Raw genomic sequence first — 19,133 nt, forward strand, 5'->3', positions numbered from 1 at the left:
AAGAGGAGCTTTCGTGGGATCTATGTGCAAACTGTATCTACAATCTGCATCTCCCCATTGTAAACTGTTATTATCAATTTCCTTTGGACATTTCAGGAGAAGTGCAAAAGTCATGTGAACATAAATCATTGGTGTTGAACATAAATCATTGACCTGGTGTTGAATGGGGTATGGCTACCCTTGAAAGACCAGGTCCGCAGCCTGGGGGTCATTTTGGACTCCCAGCTGTCCATGGAGGCTCAGGTGTCAGCTGTACAGCGCTGTATCAACTCCATATGATACGGCGGCTGCGCCCCTTCCTTCCCGACCATCTGCTCCCATCGGTAGTACATGCCCTGGTCTCCTCTCGTTTAGACTACTGTAATGCGCTCTACGTGGGGTTACCCTTGAAGACGGTTCGGAAGCTGCAGCTGGTACAGAATGCGGCGGCTCGCCTGATTAAAGGCAGCCGCCGGCGAGATCACATCACTCCAGTGCTGAAGGAGTTGCACTGGTTACCAGTTGTTTTCCGGGCCAAATTCAAGGTATTGGTTTTGACCTTTAAAACCCTATATGGTTCTGGCCCAGCCTATCTTAAGGAGCGCCTCCAGCAGCACCAGACAGGCTGCTTAACAAGATCAGCCTTGGATGGCCTTCTCTCTGTCCCATCAGCCAGGACAGCTAGACTGGTGGGGACGAGGGAGAGGGCATTTTCTGTAGTGGCCCCCACTCTGTGGAACTCCCTCCCTAGGGAACTCCGTCATGCCCCCTCTTTAATGAGCTTCCGTCTAGGGATTGGAGAGAATTTCTCCCCGAAACTTCGGGGGGCCGAGCGCCAACGCATTCGGTCCTCCGAAGGTTGTTCGGGGAGAACTTTAACGCAAATAGTGTTGCCCTTATTTTCGCCGTAGTCTACATAAATCTTTACGTAGACTACAGGGACCAAATAAGGAATGCGAATGGCGGCTCCCTATGGGGGCCGCCATTTGCGTACACGCTTTTTTTTTTTTCAAAGTCACCCGTGATAGGCTACGTGACGATTAACGTAGCCTATCACGGCTGACTTTGCAGATCTAGCCGTGATAGGCTACGTTAATCATTACGTAGCCTATCACAGGGGCACTTTTTTTTTGTTTTTGTTTTCTTTTGAAGTTCGCGGCCGGGGAGACGGGGCGCTTCTCCCTGGCCTGAATTTCGGCTGGGCGAGGCGGGAAGCCTCCCCACCGGCCTGAATTTCGGCCGGGCGAGGAGGGAAGCCTCCCCCCCCGGCCTGAACTTCGGGGGGAGCAGCGAAGCACCTCCCCCCCACCGCGAAGCAAGCTGCGAGACCAGGTAAGTGACTTTCGTGCACCCCTACTTCCATCGTGCATTAAAAACGTGGCTGTTCAGGCAGGCATTTGGGGTGGGTTAGGGTATTTTAGAAAATGTTTTTATTGTAGAATTTTATTGTTTTATTGTATGTTGTACATCGCCCAGAGTGGCTGGGTGACCAGCCAGATGGGTGATTAATAAATTAAATAATAAATAAATAAATAAATAAATAAAATTTGACAGCATCGTCCATAATATCAAAAAGTATTCTATGGGTGCAGCCCTATGCATGTTTAGAGAGAAAAAAGTCCTACAACTGCCAGCATGCTGGCTGGGGAATGCTGGGAGCTGTAGGGCTTTTTTCGGTCTAAATATGCATAGGATTGCGCCCTAAATTTCCTACATATTTCTTAGACAAATTTCCTAGATAAATTTCCTAGATACTCAGACCAGATACTCCAAGGATATCGGTGCTGAAGGACTTTATGCAGGATAAAATAATGCTAAAAAGATAAGAGGCTGCAATATTATATACACTTACCTTGGCGTAAGCTCCATTGAACACAGAGAGAGGTAAACATGCAAAGGCCTGCACTGTAAGACTGCAATCCTATGCACACTCACCAGGGAGCAAGCCGCATTGGCTAGAATGGGACTTACTTCTGTGTAAACTTGCAATAAATTGCACTATAAAAATGAAATATAAGAAAAGAAATTCCATTTGGAACATCATTTGTAATGAAAAAAGCTGGGGAAAATATCAAATTCAATTCCTATGGCACTGAAGATTATAACTTAAAATGTGAGACCTCTCTGGATAATTAAACCTCACCAATTTTCCACTTAGCCTGACACTTGCAGTGGCTGACCTAGTGCCAGCAGCATGCTGTCCTTTTCCATATAACTGACAGTGGAGTAGCAGTGCTACAAAGGGCAAATCAGAGTATGTGTACTGTCTGTGTTGGACAGGTGGAGTGCACAGCCTTCAAAGAATTAAACAGATTTGTTGACAAATCTATCAGCCACAGAAAGGAGTAGACATGGGTGAAGCATACGTATGATCCCACATAACATGGGACATTCTACATGCCAGGAGGGGGCAGGGTCTGAATTAACCCTGCATTCCACCATTGTACTACTTACCAGCAGGACTGAAGCATGAACTAGACCTAGGTTTCATGCTTGTAGCAAAATTTTCTGGGAATTGTTGTGAGGTCAACACAAGGAAAATTTTGTAAGGCTATCCTCAAAACTCTACGGTACAGTCGTGTTTTGAAGTAGGGGACATCAGGTTTGTTCTATGCAGTTGTGTTTGAATATAGGAATAAATTGGAAGTTTGCAATAAATAATGACCCCTGAAATGGGGCATTTGGAAGGCTAATTCAAGCCTACATTTGTGTATATAGTGCTATGAACTGGAATTTTCTGCATGTAAATAAAGGTTTTACCTAAAACCAGTCCAGTCAGCAACTTCTTTGTACTTGAAGTCAAATTTCTTTAGTACTACTCATTATATAGGGCTAAATACACAGAAACCCAAATACTCCAGCTTAACTGGTTGGTGGATATACTGGATATGTTTCTAAAAATGCTTTGGGTTAGAGATTGTTCATTTTCTCACACTGTTTTTTTCTTAGATAAAAGACCTACTCCTGAAGTCACACAAAGGTGGGGTAGTCTTTCCATACTAGCTTTCATACACTTTTATTACTTCCTGCTTCCACTAAACTGTTGCTCTGTTCCAGTGTGTGTATGTGTGTGTGCATGTATAATGTTGTTATAATGGAACTTGGTTATTAATTATGGAACTTGATAGATGTTTTATAGCTTAATCAGCTTTTCATTTTTTTTGTACTTTAGATAGCTAGAGTTTTATGAAATTATACTGTCATCTTTTTCATATTAGTTTTCCAGAATGTCTCTGGAAATGTGAAAGGAATAATTAAAAGAACAATTAAAGAAATTAAAGATTAAAAGAATTTGAACAAATAAGTAATTTATTTGCCTAGTACTTTTTATTTTGGTCCATGACACTGGGTTTCTTGCTTTAACTACTGACAGCGCAATCCTAAGTGTATCTACTTAGAAGTAAGTCCCATTGAGTTCAATGGAATTCTCATGTAAGTGTATATAGGATTAAATCCCAAGTATGTCTACTAAGCAGGTGTATGATGACATCATTAAAATCCATGGCTCTATCCAGAAACAGTTGTGCTAAAATCTTATTTAAAAAAGTAGAAATGATAGCTGAGTGACTGACTAACTTAAGTCCCATCATTTCACTGAGACCTAGGTGAGACTTTCTCTGGACTGGAATCACTGGATGTTTAAAAAACACCAATCAGTGCTCAGCATAGTGAGAGATCAGGAAAAAAAAAATTGCTATTGAAGCACTGAATCAGCAGTGACGACTGTTTTCATGCCCGTATTAATTATGGCTCTCAAGAAGATGATGATCAAGTGTTTGATGCTGCTGATATTTGGTGACTGAATAGAAGATAAGCCATTTCTCTGGCATTATTGCTTCAGAGTGTGCATTCCCTATATCCTGTTTCTCTTAACTTGTAGAAAGGGGCCAGCACCAGAGCTAACAATCAGAAGTTGTGTTACATCTAACAAAAATTAATGATGTGTAAATCACCTAATTACTCAAGATGTATCATGCTGTGTATTAGTTTTATCTGTATCCCATTAATCTAAACATGAACAATAGACAATTGCCTTTTTTGACTGAACTTTTATCTACCTGTTCATTGTGTGTTTAAGTAATTTGAAATAGTATCAGTTAACATTTTTATCTTTTGGCACCCACATGTCTGAGAATGGACAGGTTTTGACACCGAGGGCCTTTAATAGCTGCAAGCCAAAGGGAGGTTCAACAGATGAGGTTTTTCCCTTGAAAATTGGACCCATCCAAATCTTCCCTATTATTAAAGACACAGGCAGGAATCGCTTTTTAAGGCCAAGCATGAGGATGATACAGAACTGGATATCCTTTTCCTCTAGGCAACATCTCAACTCCTGTTTCACCAAGGGCAGAGCTGTGCATTACGTTATAGGGCTACTTCTGAAAACAGCTTTTCTGTGTTGAATATTTCTCCATAACTTGTAGGATCACTTCCCCCATATCCTGACATCATCAGGATGTGTAATTCACTGTCCCCTCTTCCCTGCTGATGCTGGCAGAGCAGGGAACACACAAGGCAAGTACTTTGCAACATGAGAGAAGTGATCCATTATGGGAGAAGAACTCGTTTCAGTGATATCCCCAATATCGAATATAGTTCCACTCCCACTCTCATTTCCTGCAGCTGCTCTATTTTTTGCTGTCCTGACAATGAGGTACTATAATGACATATACTCTGGCATTACCATTCATTTGCATTTTCCATCCTTGTTTGTATTTGTGAAATTAAATAAATTCGCCATCATCAGCAAGCCCATGTGAAAGGAAGGATTTATGTATTAATTAATTTCAGAAAATCCAGGATGATCTATGTCCCTCCACCCATACAAATGAAAGAATAACCTGGACCGTGTCTCCACGACAACAGAAGGAGAAGTGAATGGAGGAGTACCGGATTTTTTTTAAAAGGAATCAGCTTTGCTGTGCTTTGTTCCATGCAGGGCTCCATGAGTGAGTGCTCCAACCAGTAGAAATTGCTTCATAGAACATACTTCCTGGTGGGGGTGGGGGTGGGGGTTAGAGTGAATGTCATCTGACTGGCAGGGGCTGCTCAACCAATAAAAGAGGCTTTCCTGCCTCTTCCCCCCTTTTTCCTTTCCCCCGAAGGTCCAGATGCACCTGCATTTCAGGAGCACGCCTTATTGACCACAATGGGAGTTACTTCTGAGTAGACACACATGTGCTTGTGCTGAGAAAGGGTAGGGGGAAACACAGGGATGGGAAAGCAGCCTCTTTTCTAACTGCAGGATCTCTGTAACAAAGGTGTGAAGTAGTTACTTCCTAAGGTAATAAACCAAGCCATGGAGAATCGCAGGTTCAGTAAAGCACTTTACAGCCCTCATGGAATCAGTGCTTTAAACTCTGTATTCAATTCAGGGGGTTCTCTGCATCCTGCTTAAACAGGACAGTTCACCTAGTCCTATAGCCAACCCTTCAATCTTCTAATACAAACCAGCCAACACATATTTATATTCCAGGGTTGGAGAACCTGTTTCAGCCTGAGAGCCAAATTCAATGTTGGAGAAGCTCTTGGGGTTGCATTGGGGTTGGGCAAGAAAAGATCAGCATATTGTAGCTTAAAGCTCTTACTTCAAGTAATGAAGGGGGGTTCTATCTGGGGAACCCAGAGGGCCAGATTTGACCCACAAGTCTGAAGTTCTCCGTGTCTCTTCTGTGCCGTGCAACCTGTGTGTGTGGGGGGGGGGGCTGTTTCTGCCTGCAGGACTAACAGTGGGTTTGCAGTTTCCTCATTCCACACCAAGCCCACTGGAAACCAAATATATGCGCTGAGATTCTTTCATTCATCAGAACTGAAGAACAGTGTATCAAGAAAAACCATTTGTGATTGGGCCTGTTAATATCAAGTCTACCAACAGTTGTTTTCACTGCATTTGAAAAAATCCACATGATGCCTAACCAGGCATTGGCTATCATCAACTAAAGATCAATGTAGCAATGGATGACTTTATCCCAGATTTTCAGGAAACTGGTGCAACAGTGTTTGCCTTCTAAATTAAAAGAGCAGCCAGGTGATCCATACCAAACACTAAATTCTTCAGCCTTTAAAATGAAAGGAGATCTGCGTTTAACTTTGGTTCACATTTGACTGTGATTTTTCCTTCTGGTCAGTTCTTCCTTTCTGGCACCATGATATCTCTGCCTATCTTCAAGTAAGCCGTGCAGTCTCCCCCTCTGAATTCACTTTAGACACCTGTTTACTCTGACTCATGTAGTCCTCATTCAGACTCGCCCAGTTTTTTGACAGAAAACCTCACTCATGTAACAACATTCTGCTAATATCCTTTCAAAGCCATGTAATAACATGTCTTGCACCCAGTGCCCGACGTCATTCATGTTAGCCCCGCCACTTGGCTGACATGTCAGGACTTTATGATTTATACAGAAGTCTAAATAGAGGAGCCCAGGGGCCTAATTCACCATGGCATTACTACACCACTGTCCTGGCATAACTGGCGTCTGGCATAAGACAATGGAGAATGAGAATATTTATGTCTTGAGTCACCTATACAAGCTGATCCTATCGTCAGCTGGTATAAATGAGCATATTGCCACTTCTCCAGAATGATACCCACAAAGTAAAGTCAGACTGCCTTGATCTTAGAGTTATTTTCTGTACCAAAAGTTCCAGGACTTCTGAAAATCAAATAGTTGTGGAAATTCAGCAAAGGGCAAGCATTTGGGGCACCCACACAGCAGAAATATTTTCTTCATGTATTTTGCTGCTATTGATAGTCTACTGGAGAATTTCACACATTCTGTCAAGGAGACTGTGTCACTTTGTTGTGTGGGGAAAACCCTAATCCTACTACTTAATGTGTATTTAGCACCAGCCATGTGTCAAGTGCTGTGCTGAAGACAGACGTGATACAATCCTGCCCAGTAATCTATGGCTGACATTCTTACATTACTTACTCTGGAGCAGCCCCATCTTATTTTGCATGGTTTGCCCAGAGATGTGAGTTGTAGAAGATCGAGTAAAACAAGGGATATGATGCTAAAGACAAAGAATGTAGCTTTATCAAGAAACAATGAGGTGTAGGCTTTTCATGCAGGACTTGTAGATGGACAAAGCAAGGAAAAGGTGTTGTCAAAACCTAGATTTGAAGCTGGGATTTCACAGATGAGGGAGAAGTGAGGTGACACCCCAAAATAACAAAAGGCTGCAACTGTATGCATATTTACATGGGAGTAAACATGCTTAGGATTGGGCTCTACATTTGAGCCATGTCTTGATCCAGCCATGCTGAAAGCCATACTGAATAGACAAAAGCCAAAACAAAACAAAACACCATACTATTTGTTATTAGGAAAATACTCAAGTTTCTACAGCATAGGTGTTCTTTATTTAAAAAAAAAGCAATGCAAACCTCTCATAGATAAACACTCACCTTGGAGCCTGTTAACAGTTGAATTTCTACATGAAAGCAGAGAACTTTGCTTCTGCACTTGTTTTGGCATCTCCCAGATAAAGAAGTTATGCAGCTTGACAAAGCACTTTGCTCTTACAAGTCTTAACAGAACCACAGAGGTTTTTTTTTCATGTCTCCGTTCCAACACCTGTTGCAGAGAAGGCAGGGGTGGTCTTTATGCAACTTCTCTTCACCCTGTATTCCCATTTTATATCCCTTGATGACTGGGGCATTTTGTAGCACACCTGCACAAGGAAATGCAGGATCTGAGTGTATTCAAAATTGTAAATATCCATCTTGGAATTCATTTCAAATGTTAAAACAGTAAGGATATGTGTGTGTGTTGTTCAGAATAATTACATCCCTGTAGATTTGTTGGTCTATTAAGCCGTTTGTTCATTTAAAAAAAGGTATCAAAAGGTTCATCTAAAAATTGGTATTATGTGAACACCATGAACAAGGAGCGTGGTACCATATTGTATGCTAAGGGTGCTTCCAGATGAGAGGTTTTAATCATGCCCTGCCTCATTCACAGGACTGTATTTATTCGAGTTGTATACTACCCATCTGGTAAGAGGCCTTGGGGTGGTTTACAATAATAAAATCAAACAACAACTTTACGGGAAGTCCAGACATTGTCATCTCCCACCCTTCTGTGTTTTTCCACCACTTCTGTCTTTTTCCTTACCGCAGAGAATCGGTTGTGGAAAAAGAAAAGATGAAATAGCTGCAGAATGCCTTTAGATTGGGAACAGCAGGAGCCCCATGACACCCCAGCCACCCCGAGTAAGAACTAGGTGCTTCCAACTGGGGCATGAAGGAATCCTCCAGCCTTTCCCAACCTGGTGCCCTCCAGATTATCTTGGCCTACATCATCCTTTGGGATAATGGAAGTTGTAGTCCAACACATCTGGAGGGCACCAGGTTGGGAAAGGCTTCTCTATGCTATGCTGGCTAATATGAAATAGGGAAGTATATTTTTCAAAGGAAGCTAAAGAAAGCTTCTTAGCAAATCCATTAGGAAAATGGGGTTTGAAAGTGCATGGATTATTTTTCTTACCTGCCGTTTTTGCATCCATCAGAGTCCCGCTCAGCTGATTGGAAGAATGGGCTATAAATATTTAATTCCTTGCTAGGGCATATTACAGGAGTGACTCAATTTCCTCCAGGAAGGAAATGCAAAATTCTTTGCACAAGAAATTTAAAAATAGAAAGGACTTGTTTAACCCTCATTGTGTGCGTGCGCACTCAGAGGCAAGTCCAACTGTACCCAGTGAGACTTACTCCAACGTAAGCATGCATAGGGTTGCAGCCCTTTTGCTCACAGCACAGGGGTTCTGCAGATCTAAATCACGGCCTTTCTGTTTGGGTCTGTGTTCTTTTGGACTTCCAAAAACTTCAGCTAAAGTTTGTTGCACTCTCCTGCCATTTATTTCAATGGCACATCAGCAGGGCTAACTTCAGTTGGATCGGGGCCATGGTGCCTTCTTGCCAGCTATTCAAAGACAAACACTAAATATTTCCTTAATCTATTAAGCATCTCAGCTAAACTCCTCTTCACTTCCAGAAATAGCAAGCGCCACATGACAAGCCAAAGGCTCTGTCATTAGCGTCTTAAACGAGACTATTTGTCTTGGAGTGACTTCCCCTCTGCTCTTTGCCCCTAATAATCATGAACAGTTTATCCTTGGCGTTTTCATGATCACACATCTGGGAAGCAGGCTTGTTTTTTTGAACCAGATAACTGTCACTTTGGGGGGACTCCCTCCGCGACCACGAGCTCCTGAGCTAGGTGGGTGAAAGTACAGTGAGATCTCAAGTTCTCCCTGTACTTAATCTACTTTAATTGGCCGGCTAGGAGGCAGAAATCCGAAATGTATTCACTCCGCTCTCTCTGACAAGAGATTCCTCCTCTGTTCTTCACAGCTATCCCAGTGGGAGGAGTTGAAACCTGACCCCAAGTCCTGAGCTCCTAAAAGGGATTGGATCCTCCTCGGAAAGAGCAGGAATCGCTCTCCTGGCCAAAGAGGCTGAGTTTGTCAAAGGACTCCAGTGACTTCACCCGCGATTGGATGAAAAGAAAACCCCGATCCGCCCCTCCTGCACCTGACGAGCGGGTATTTAGTTTACTGCACTTTTCAAGGAGTCTGTGCACTACATAATTTGACTTGCATGGGTAAGCCGAGGAGACCGTGTTACAGAGGACCAATGTGTTAGCAGTGACTCCGTCTGCTGCACCAAAGCTGGGGACCGTTATTCTGCAGTGAAAGGCCATTCGGGAAAGGGGAGGCAATCCTGCATTTCAAAATGCCACGATCGTTCTTGGTCAAGAAACATTTCAACTCTTCCAAAAAGCCAAATTACAGTGAACTGGATACTCAGACAGGTAATCCAAGACTGAACTCTGTGTTAAAGTTCGAAGCGTTGCTCTCTTTCTTTTTTAAAAAAGAATTGTTGTTGAAGTAGGACTTGCCTGCCAGTTTTCACACATTGGTGCAAACTTTCACAACGTTTTATTGGAGGGGGGGTTCTTTTCCTTTCTATTAGACACATGTCAGTGCCAAGGGATTTACAACTCCACCTTGTAGAATTTTGCTTAGCTACTAAAAAGAATTTTGTTTTCTGTTGCAAACAAGAAGTTTTGAAAAGAAAAAAAAATAGGAGGCTCATGTGGATTTAACTGCTGCATTTCTCTGGTTGCAGAGTTTTGGGGAGGACTGTGACTTTGTTCAGACTTACAGCATATGATGCAGAATATAAACGTTATGTATACGGTGATAAAGTTACAGACAGTTATATTAACTCTTCTGTTGTGCATTTCATTGGAGCTTGCTAATGCCAGTACAATTTCATCACTTCCAATCTCTATGAGTATTGGTTGTACTGCTATTATACAAAACAAAATCTCAGTCGCCTTAAAACTGTTCTCCTTTTCTCTTTCCTCCAGTGATCATTTCCCCTTACCTTTATGAAAGCTACCCAATGCCTATAATTCCACAGCCAGAGATCCTGAGCTCGGTCGCTTATAACCCCATCACAGTGTGGACTACAACTGGGCTGCTGCCTTCTCCCTTACCCAGTGACCTCTCGCCTCTGTCTGGATATCCTTCGTCTTTGGGAAGAGTCAGCCCACCTCCTCATTCTGACACTTCATCTAAGGATCACAGTGGCTCTGAGAGCCCCATTAGCGATGAAGAAGAGAGGATCCAGTCCAAGCTTTCAGATCCCCATGCAACTGAGGCTGAAAAATTTCAGTGTAGTTTATGCAACAAGACCTATTCAACTTTCTCTGGGCTGGCCAAACATAAGCAGTTGCACTGTGATGCCCAGTCTAGGAAATCTTTCAGCTGTAAATACTGTGATAAGGAATACGTGAGCCTGGGAGCTCTTAAAATGCACATCAGGACCCACACGCTACCTTGTGTCTGCAAGATCTGTGGCAAAGCTTTCTCTAGACCCTGGTTACTTCAAGGTCACATTCGAACTCATACTGGTAAGAGGGGGAAGTGATTGCACATATCATGTATTGTCGCAATAACTCAATTCCTTTCTTTAGTTTTTCACAACATGTTATTGTCAAGTTGTTATTGTTCAATTACTGGCATTAACACAGAACTTTATTCCAGTTTGCTCTGTGAAACGTTCACCAGACTGCTTTCCTTTTCAATCATATCTCCCATGAGTGGGTCAGATTATGTACTGATGTAACACTTTTTGGCTTCACTGAAGTTAAACTTTGCTTCAGCAAGCTGTCACAAGACAGAGAGATCTATCAGGCCATAAGAATTCCTTACTTCAATTTGGAACATGTTGTTGGGAAGAATGCAGGAGTGAGATGGGAAGCAAACAGAAGCGAGGCAGAAAGAATAGGAAGCAAACAGAAATATCAGGTTCCCAACAGTAATTTGCACAGTCAAAACTTGTGCCCAGGCAGTGCATACAGCAAACCCCTTTAGTCAGCATCTGGGCATAGAATTCAGTTTACTCTCTGTTCAAACATACGTTACTTGGAAATGAGGTCCATTGAAACCAACGGGACTAAGCCTGCAAGACTAGGCAGTCTGTTAGGCAATTAGAAGAATTATGATCTCTGTCCTAAACACAAAGAGCTTTATTACATAGAAAATCTCACTGAAATCAATGGGATTTACTCTAAAGAAAGTATGCATGGGATTGTAGCCTGAAATAGAAAGTAGTGTAAGTGGCTTCCAAATAAATGAATTTGGAATACTGCACCCACTTAAGTGTGTACAGATGAATCCAGTTTAAGGTTGCAGCCCAAAGTTGGTATCCTTTGTATGATTACCTGGGAGTAAGTCCCATTGAGCTTAATAAAAGGTGATTGTCAATGTGAGCAATGAAAGCCAACTTTCAGACAGGACTCTGATTCAAACACTTCCCATAGAAATAAAGCTTTCCTGAAATCACATTGTCTTCCACGGCATTCAACAAACTAAGTGTGCAATCCTGTGCACACTTATGTGGGTGCAAATTCCACTGAGCACTGTTTGAGTGATTTCCAGATAGGAGTGAATGTATATTCATGAACTCCAATTGCATTCAGCAGAGCTTACTTCCATGTAGGATGTATTGGGGTCAGATTATAAGCCAAGAGCGCCCACAGATGCCATTTGTTTGTGCAATAATTATCACCTTTTTGTGACCATGTTTCTGGTGTAGCTCTGTGCAGTTGGTCTCATATTTGAGTATTCTTGCTGATTATAGTCCTGTCCCTGTTCCAAAAAAGTAGGGTACAATGCTGAAACATTCAGTCTGATGGGCGTTCTGCCACTCATGTCAACGGCATGTAAACTACAACCTTGGGCAGCAGAAGGCGTTGCACAGGATACAGTAAATGAATGGAGAGAACATACGGAAATATTGGGTGGAGCTCAACCTATAGACATTGGCTGCACCTGCGGAAGCAGAAAGTGTCAGTGGCTTATCGTTTGAGGTGCCATGATCCTTGCAAACTCTGAGAAGTATGAATGATGGACTGTAGTGTAATGAATAGAACTTTTCAAAATATTTAAAATCATCCAGTTGCCCTTTTCATAGACATTTTTCCCCTTCTGTACAAATAATTTGCCCCATTATACAGAACATTCCTTAATTTAGCTTTTGTATGATTAAACGACTTGTTTGTTTGTTTCTAGGAGAGAAGCCTTTTTCGTGCCCTCATTGCAACAGAGCATTTGCAGACAGGTCAAACTTGAGGGCCCATCTGCAGACCCATTCAGATGTGAAGAAATACCAGTGCAAAAATTGTTCCAAAACTTTCTCCCGAATGTCTCTTCTGCACAAACACGAGGAATCTGGCTGCTGTGTAGCTCACTGAGGTTTCCTGGGCTCCATACATTTCTCCACTCCTTTTCAACAAGATAAGAGGAACCTGCCCCCCCTCCCTAAGGCATTTTATCTTCTACATCCCAACTCAACACTCCCCCAGAAGGTGCAAAAATGTTTTAGTTCAATTGCTTAAGCATGACTTTTGTGTGATACGAAGAAAATGAAAGCATAAAAAATACAAGAAGAAGTAAATGCCAAAGGACATCTTTTTCCCCCCCTTTTTGCTAAGAAAGCATCATACAGCTAAAATGTACATTCCAGCCAAACGATATCAACCAAAGAACATTTTGTTTTTGTTTTTAAAAAACCCAATCAAATACCAAGAGTTTTGCCAGATGCCAAATAGCACAGGTGCTTTTCAGAGACTTCCATATCAAATCAGTAAATGTCTTACAGAACAGGTCAATGGTTTGGGGTTGTGTTTTTTTAGAATAGCATGCTTCTTGATCAGTGACCTGAAATGTCTTAAAATTGCATCATTCAAAGAGGAAGAAAAGAATGTATGTCCAATTGTTTGCCATGTCTTAACACTATGTGCCTTTGTAAAACTGTCAGTGCAGACATTCCTGGCACATGCTGGATACATATTTCCTTCTCCCTTTTTTAAATTGTTGTGGCTGTTAACTTGTTTTTAAAATGGGATTAAGTGCAAGAGTGAGGGCTGATGGGAGTTTGTCAATGGATTTTTAAAAGCTTTTTTTTTTCCTAAATGCACAAAGGAAATGCAATATTGTGAGCAATACCCTCCAAGTGCCTTGATAAAAAATGGATAACTTTGTTAAGTATGTGGACATAATGTAAATAGTTTTATTTTTATATGACTGAATGTGTTCTGAATCAAAATGAAATATTATCTATAGCAATGTCTATAGGTATCTTGAAGAAAGTGTGAAGCCAAATGTCTTTTATTGTTTTCTAGAAATAATTTTTGTACAATAAACATTTTGGAGTAACAGCTGTGTAATTTCTCCTACGCTAGGTCAAGTTGTGTGCTCTTATCCAAAGCCCTATTTTCTCTCTGTCTCTCTGTCTGTTTATCTCTCTCTCTCTCTCTCTCTCTCTCACACACACACACACACACAGAGCTCCTGTGCTGAATTCCAGTGGGAAAGCCTATGTGGGTGGGGGAGCTCAGTATACAGACTGGAGTCCCCCATAACCAGAGCAATGGGTTTTAGTCTATGTGGATAATAACTATCTGACCAGAGAACCATTTGAAAGAGCCTGAGAAAAATCTCATTTATGAAGTTAATGGAAGCTGAGCCAGTCCAGGAAATGGACAGGAAGCTGCCTTGGACATTAAAGTTTGCTGCCTGCCCTGGGCTCCTTGGAGGAAAGGCAGTAGAACAGGCCTCAGTAAATCCTAAAATCCCTTCTTCAAAATCATTGTGGACTAATCAGAAGTATTTTGTAGAAAGCAACGTATAGCTTTTTTATCTTATCTGGAATAGATATGGGGTTGGATCCAGATTGGCCATTCTGGGGAAGGGCTCCTTCTGTGAACAGAAGGCACTGGGATCCAGTGGAGGATTCTCACTGGAGGAAGGGGCAAACCTTACTGATTGCCCCTTCCCCCTACACTCCCCTACATCGATTCTTGTGATGTTCCAGAAGCTCCACCGGCCCTTCAGAACAGTTTTGCAGGGGGAAGGAAGAATCACAATGATCACCTCCTCACCCTCTTCCTCCAGCATGAGCAGAACTCTGCTAAGCGCTACTCTGAATCCAACCCATTGTGTGTAATAATGGAGCATAAAAACATGTGTTCTGATTGAATGCTAGACACACCCAACAAACCATCAAAAGGACAAATCAAGCTAGTTTAATGGGTCCAGATGAGCACCAAGCAGTGGATGCAAGTGCACATCCAGATACATGACTGCACTGGCTGGCATGTGTGCCTCCTTTACACATTTGGATCTCCCTTGCTGGATCAAGGCACTGACTATGAAAGTAACTTCTTGCATATGAATTGTTGATTTGACAATAAGCGATAACCCTTCAACTCTTTCTTTTATTAACTATGCCCATATTTTAAAAGTGCTCTTTTCAATCAATAAGCGGCATGACCGAGTCCAATCTGACCATTGTCAGCAACGTAGATTTGTTATGAATCCTCATTGAAAGGACAGCATTTCTGCAACCCCATCTGCCTGAGATATGGTAAGTAAGCATTCTGAACAGGATTGCAGTGAATGCATAACAGGATGAGCCTGCTCAGTGTCATCACAGAGAGGAGGCTCTCACAGCAATGCTGTGGTCGCATTCGTCAATGTAGGTTGGTGGCTCCCCTGCATCTACATGTATCTATAGGACTGTGGAGTTTGATTACGCAGGGTCATTTTGAAGACCACTGACGCAGTATTGTGCTGTAAACTGTGCTTGGCATGAGAAACGCCATGGCCAAGCATTCTGCAAATCACGGCATGAATAATAATAATTCCCATTGTAGTGTCTGGTTAACTAAATCATGAGAATAATACTTACAGTGTGATCCAGCCAAAATTAATTACTTTTAAGCTGCATTGATTTCAGTGGAGGAGATTCAAGCTTGTGCAAACTCTCCTGTTTAAAATCAGCAAGACCTAAAGGGTTTTGTTTTATGGTGTGTGCTTGATTGTACCCTCAGTGTTTGCACATCACTTTTTCTTAAGTGCATGGAACTTTTCACATACAGTATTTCCCTGCAAAGTAGGCCAGTGTTACTTTCCCCATACCTTATATGGAGAGCTGAAAGGCAGTAACCTGCCTAAGAACATGTCGAGTGGAAATTGGAACTGGGGACCACATGTGTCCTAGTTCATGCACTTAACCACTGTGCTGCAACACCCATAGAAAGTGTGGTGGTAATAACAGAAGAACTATCAGCCCCATACTATTGCTGGCTATACCCTTAATAGTGTATACAGAGGTTTGTGCTGCAGAAACAGCTGGGACATCAAGAGGAAATGGACAGAGCTACCTTGATGCCAATAAAGCAAGAGGGAAAAAGCCATGGCCACAGGTCCCAGAAGTCACACAGTGCCAGTGGCTACTGCTACTATGGTACAGGGACAGGGGAGGTAGGCCTTGAACAAGGGGGCAAGGGGTTCCCATGCACAAGGCTCTGGAAACCCTCATCAAAGCCTAAAATTAGGCGATAAATCAGAGTACTAGCCAGAGACGCCACAAGCTGTTGTAAACAAATACTTTTCTTTCTTTCTTTTAGATGCCAGTGTTTTTGACTGGGTTTCCCAGGACATGATATAACAAATGACATTAGCAAATCCTGTATCAAAAGTGCGAAATAACACTTTTATATACCCCGGATCAAATTGCACAGAGATGAGTCAGGAGCACAGCATCTGCTCTGCAATGTGAAGAGTTAAAAAGTAGGTCAGTCAAGAAAACAGATGAAACTGAATGCAAGCATCTGGTTTATTCAATAAGAAGTCATTTCATCACAATTCTGATCACATGCTCTTTATAGCAGAACCCTTCCACAGACGATCGTGACATCTCCATCTGCTATGATGTTCATAGGTATGTACAAAAGCAAAATATAATTTTTTATCTGCAGCAGATATGATACAATATTGAAAACTGGTTACTTACCATTCCAAACAGCATTCTGTTGTTCAAATAGTGGCGGCAGGCCACAAGCCATTTTAATGGGTATGTGAACCAGTTTCACCCCATTGATTTCAATGGGTATGTAAGTTCAATTGATTGAAGAGTCTGTGGATTTCACTTCTCATATAACATTTTTTTTTCATAAAAGGGGGGGAAAGAATATCCCGCCAGAAAGAATGTTGCAATACCTAGACAATCTATTAAACAGTTTTTAGTTTTCCTAGGCGAACTCCTTCATATGATTTGATTATGTTCCTTCCAGGACAAGAAATATCCCCAACTGCCCTTGAGTGTTGTCGATTTCCCCAAAGCCTTTTATAATGAGTAATTTGTAGTATCTCCAAAGTTTGTCAGCCACTTTGGAGCCAGTCATCCAGAATAGGTAAGTTTGATTTCTTCCAATATTTTACAATTAAAATATGAGCTATAGTTAACAAATTCTTAACTAAACATTGATGCTCTTTTTTAAAATAGATTTTCCACATAGCCCAGGGTGTGTATTTTACTTCATAATGTTTTTCTTCCACCTGGCAAGAATGAGGTAGAAGTAAGGAAACATATGGCAGAATATGCAAAAAGCAAATATTAATGAGCAATGAATTATCAAAATGATTGTTGGTATTGTGTAGATCACAAAGATGAAGAATAGGGCATGTATTTTATCAGGACAACTTCTGTCCAGTAGGAGTAAGCAAGTTTGGAGTTGCACAGAACTCTTCATCAGGAAGAATAGAAAGGTAGTTAATCCTGAGCTACAAAGGCAGTAGGCCTGGCTGCAGATGTTGCTGTATCCATTCAATTTAGCTAGTCAGGTCTAGGATCTGCCTTCCACAATAAGAGAGACATTATGTGAGAGGAGAAGGACTCCGCTTGCAGAAGGCCCCTTTGCCAGAGTTTTGGGGATCCCGCACACACCACAGCTCATGCCATTCGGCGGGACCTCCTGTAGTATTTTCAGGGCTGGAGGAGCTGCTGTATGGAGGAGGGGGTGGGGAAACCCACTTCTGCCAGCCTAATTGCTCACAGTTAAATCTGAATCCAACTTTACCTGACATGCAATAATACACATTGCTGGTTAATTTAAAAGCCAAGTGGGAAGCCACCAAAATGATCAGATAGTTACTTTGCTGTTCTACACACAGGTGCTAACCACTTTGAAGTTCTAAGATTTCCAGACATGGTCTGTCTGTATCAGCTTTTCCTTTCCATAGCAAAGTTTAAACAGTGGCCTGTGTGAAAGTTAAAGCTTTGACAGATGTTCAGTGTAGCACATTGTTTCCTATCTGTTTTGGAGACTTTTGGTTTACTCCAGTTCATTTGATGCTGCAAAGGTAATTTCCAGTTTCAGTTTGCATGGCCTCCACGTTTTTTCCACCATAGCAAACATGAAAAACAGAATGGAGGGGGCTTGATATGGGGAACCTGAAAGAATGATTCACTCTCTAGCCTGGTCCACATGATCGCTGGAGCCTACTGTGGCTTACTTAAGTCACAGTGGGTTGTGGCATGTGCTGGCAGCCATTGTGAATATTCAAGCCATGGTGGGCAGGCACTGCAGCTTATTGTGATGTGTGAATGAACCTGAAGAGTGTGGATTGTCGCCATGGGTAACAAACCACTCACAACCCATGGGTTGTTCTTGGATTGTGAGTGGTTTGTTAACCCTGGCAACAACCTAGAACTAACACCAAAAAAATATGTCCTCTTCATCATAGGGGATTGGAATGCTAAAGTAGGAAGTCAAGAAATAACTGGGATAACAGGCAAGGTCCATAACATTGTTCAGGAAGCAGCAACTAAATCCATCCCCAAGAAAAAGAAATGCAAGAAAGCAAAGTGGCTGTCTTATGAGGCTTTACAAGTAGCTGAGGAAAGAAGGGAAGCAAAAAGCAAGGGAGAAAGGGGAAGATATACCCAACTGAATGCAGAGTTCCAGAGAATCGCAAGGAGAGACAAGAAGGCCTTCTTAAATGAACAATGCAAAGAAATCGAGGAAAACAATAGAATGGGAAAGACTAGAAATCTTTTCAAGAAAATCGGAGATCTCAAGGGAACATTTTGTGCAAAGACGGGCATGATAAAGGACAAAGAAGGCAGGGACCTAACAGAAGCAGATGAGATTAAGAAGAGGTGGAAAGAATACACAGAAGAACTATACAGGAAAGATCATAATGTCCCTGATAGCCATGATAGTGCGGTCACTGAACTTGAGCCGGACATCCTAGAGAGTGAAGTCAAGTGGGCCTTAGGAAGCATTACAAAGCTAGCGGAGATGACAGTATTCCAGCTGAGCTATTTAAAATCCTAAAAGATGATGCTGTTAAAGTGCTGCACTCAATATGCCAACAAATTTGGAACACTCAACAGTGTTTTGAAGAGGCAGAGGAACTAGAGATCAAATCGCCAACATTTGCTGGATCATGGAGAAAGCAAGAGAATTCCAGAAAAACGTCTATTTCTGCTTCATTGACTATGCTAAAGCCTTTGATTGTGTGGATCACAACAAACTCTGGCAAATTCTGAAAGAGATGGGAGTACCAGACCACCTTACCTGTCTCCTGAGAAGCCTGTACAAGGGTCAAGAAGCAACAGTAAGAACCGGACATGGAACAACCAATTGGTTCAAAATTGGGAAAGGTGTACGACAAGGCTGTATACTGTCACCCTGCTTATTATGCAGAGTACATCATGAGAAACGCCGGGTTGGATGAATCACAGGTCAGAATTAAGATTGCTGGGAGAATTATCAACAACCTCAGATACG

At 42.0% G+C, this 19,133-nt stretch overlaps 1 protein-coding gene across 1 annotated transcript; it reads left to right on the forward strand.

Moving 5' to 3' along the window:
- The first annotated feature begins 9,559 nt into the window (after positions 1-9,559).
- Positions 9,560-13,709, forward strand: SNAI2 (snail family transcriptional repressor 2). Its single transcript, XM_084849587.1, has 3 exons — positions 9,560-9,794; positions 10,356-10,901; positions 12,565-13,709. The coding sequence occupies exons 1-3, from the start codon at positions 9,716-9,718 to the stop codon at positions 12,744-12,746; spliced, it is 807 nt and encodes a 268-aa protein (XP_084705713.1). The 5' UTR covers positions 9,560-9,715; the 3' UTR covers positions 12,747-13,709.
- Positions 13,710-19,133: the final 5,424 nt, after the last annotated feature.

Source organism: Heloderma suspectum, chromosome 4 (assembly GCF_057233095.1).
Source record: "Heloderma suspectum isolate Gila_16-S chromosome 4, 16-S_ref, whole genome shotgun sequence".
NCBI lineage: Eukaryota > Metazoa > Chordata > Lepidosauria > Squamata > Helodermatidae > Heloderma > Heloderma suspectum.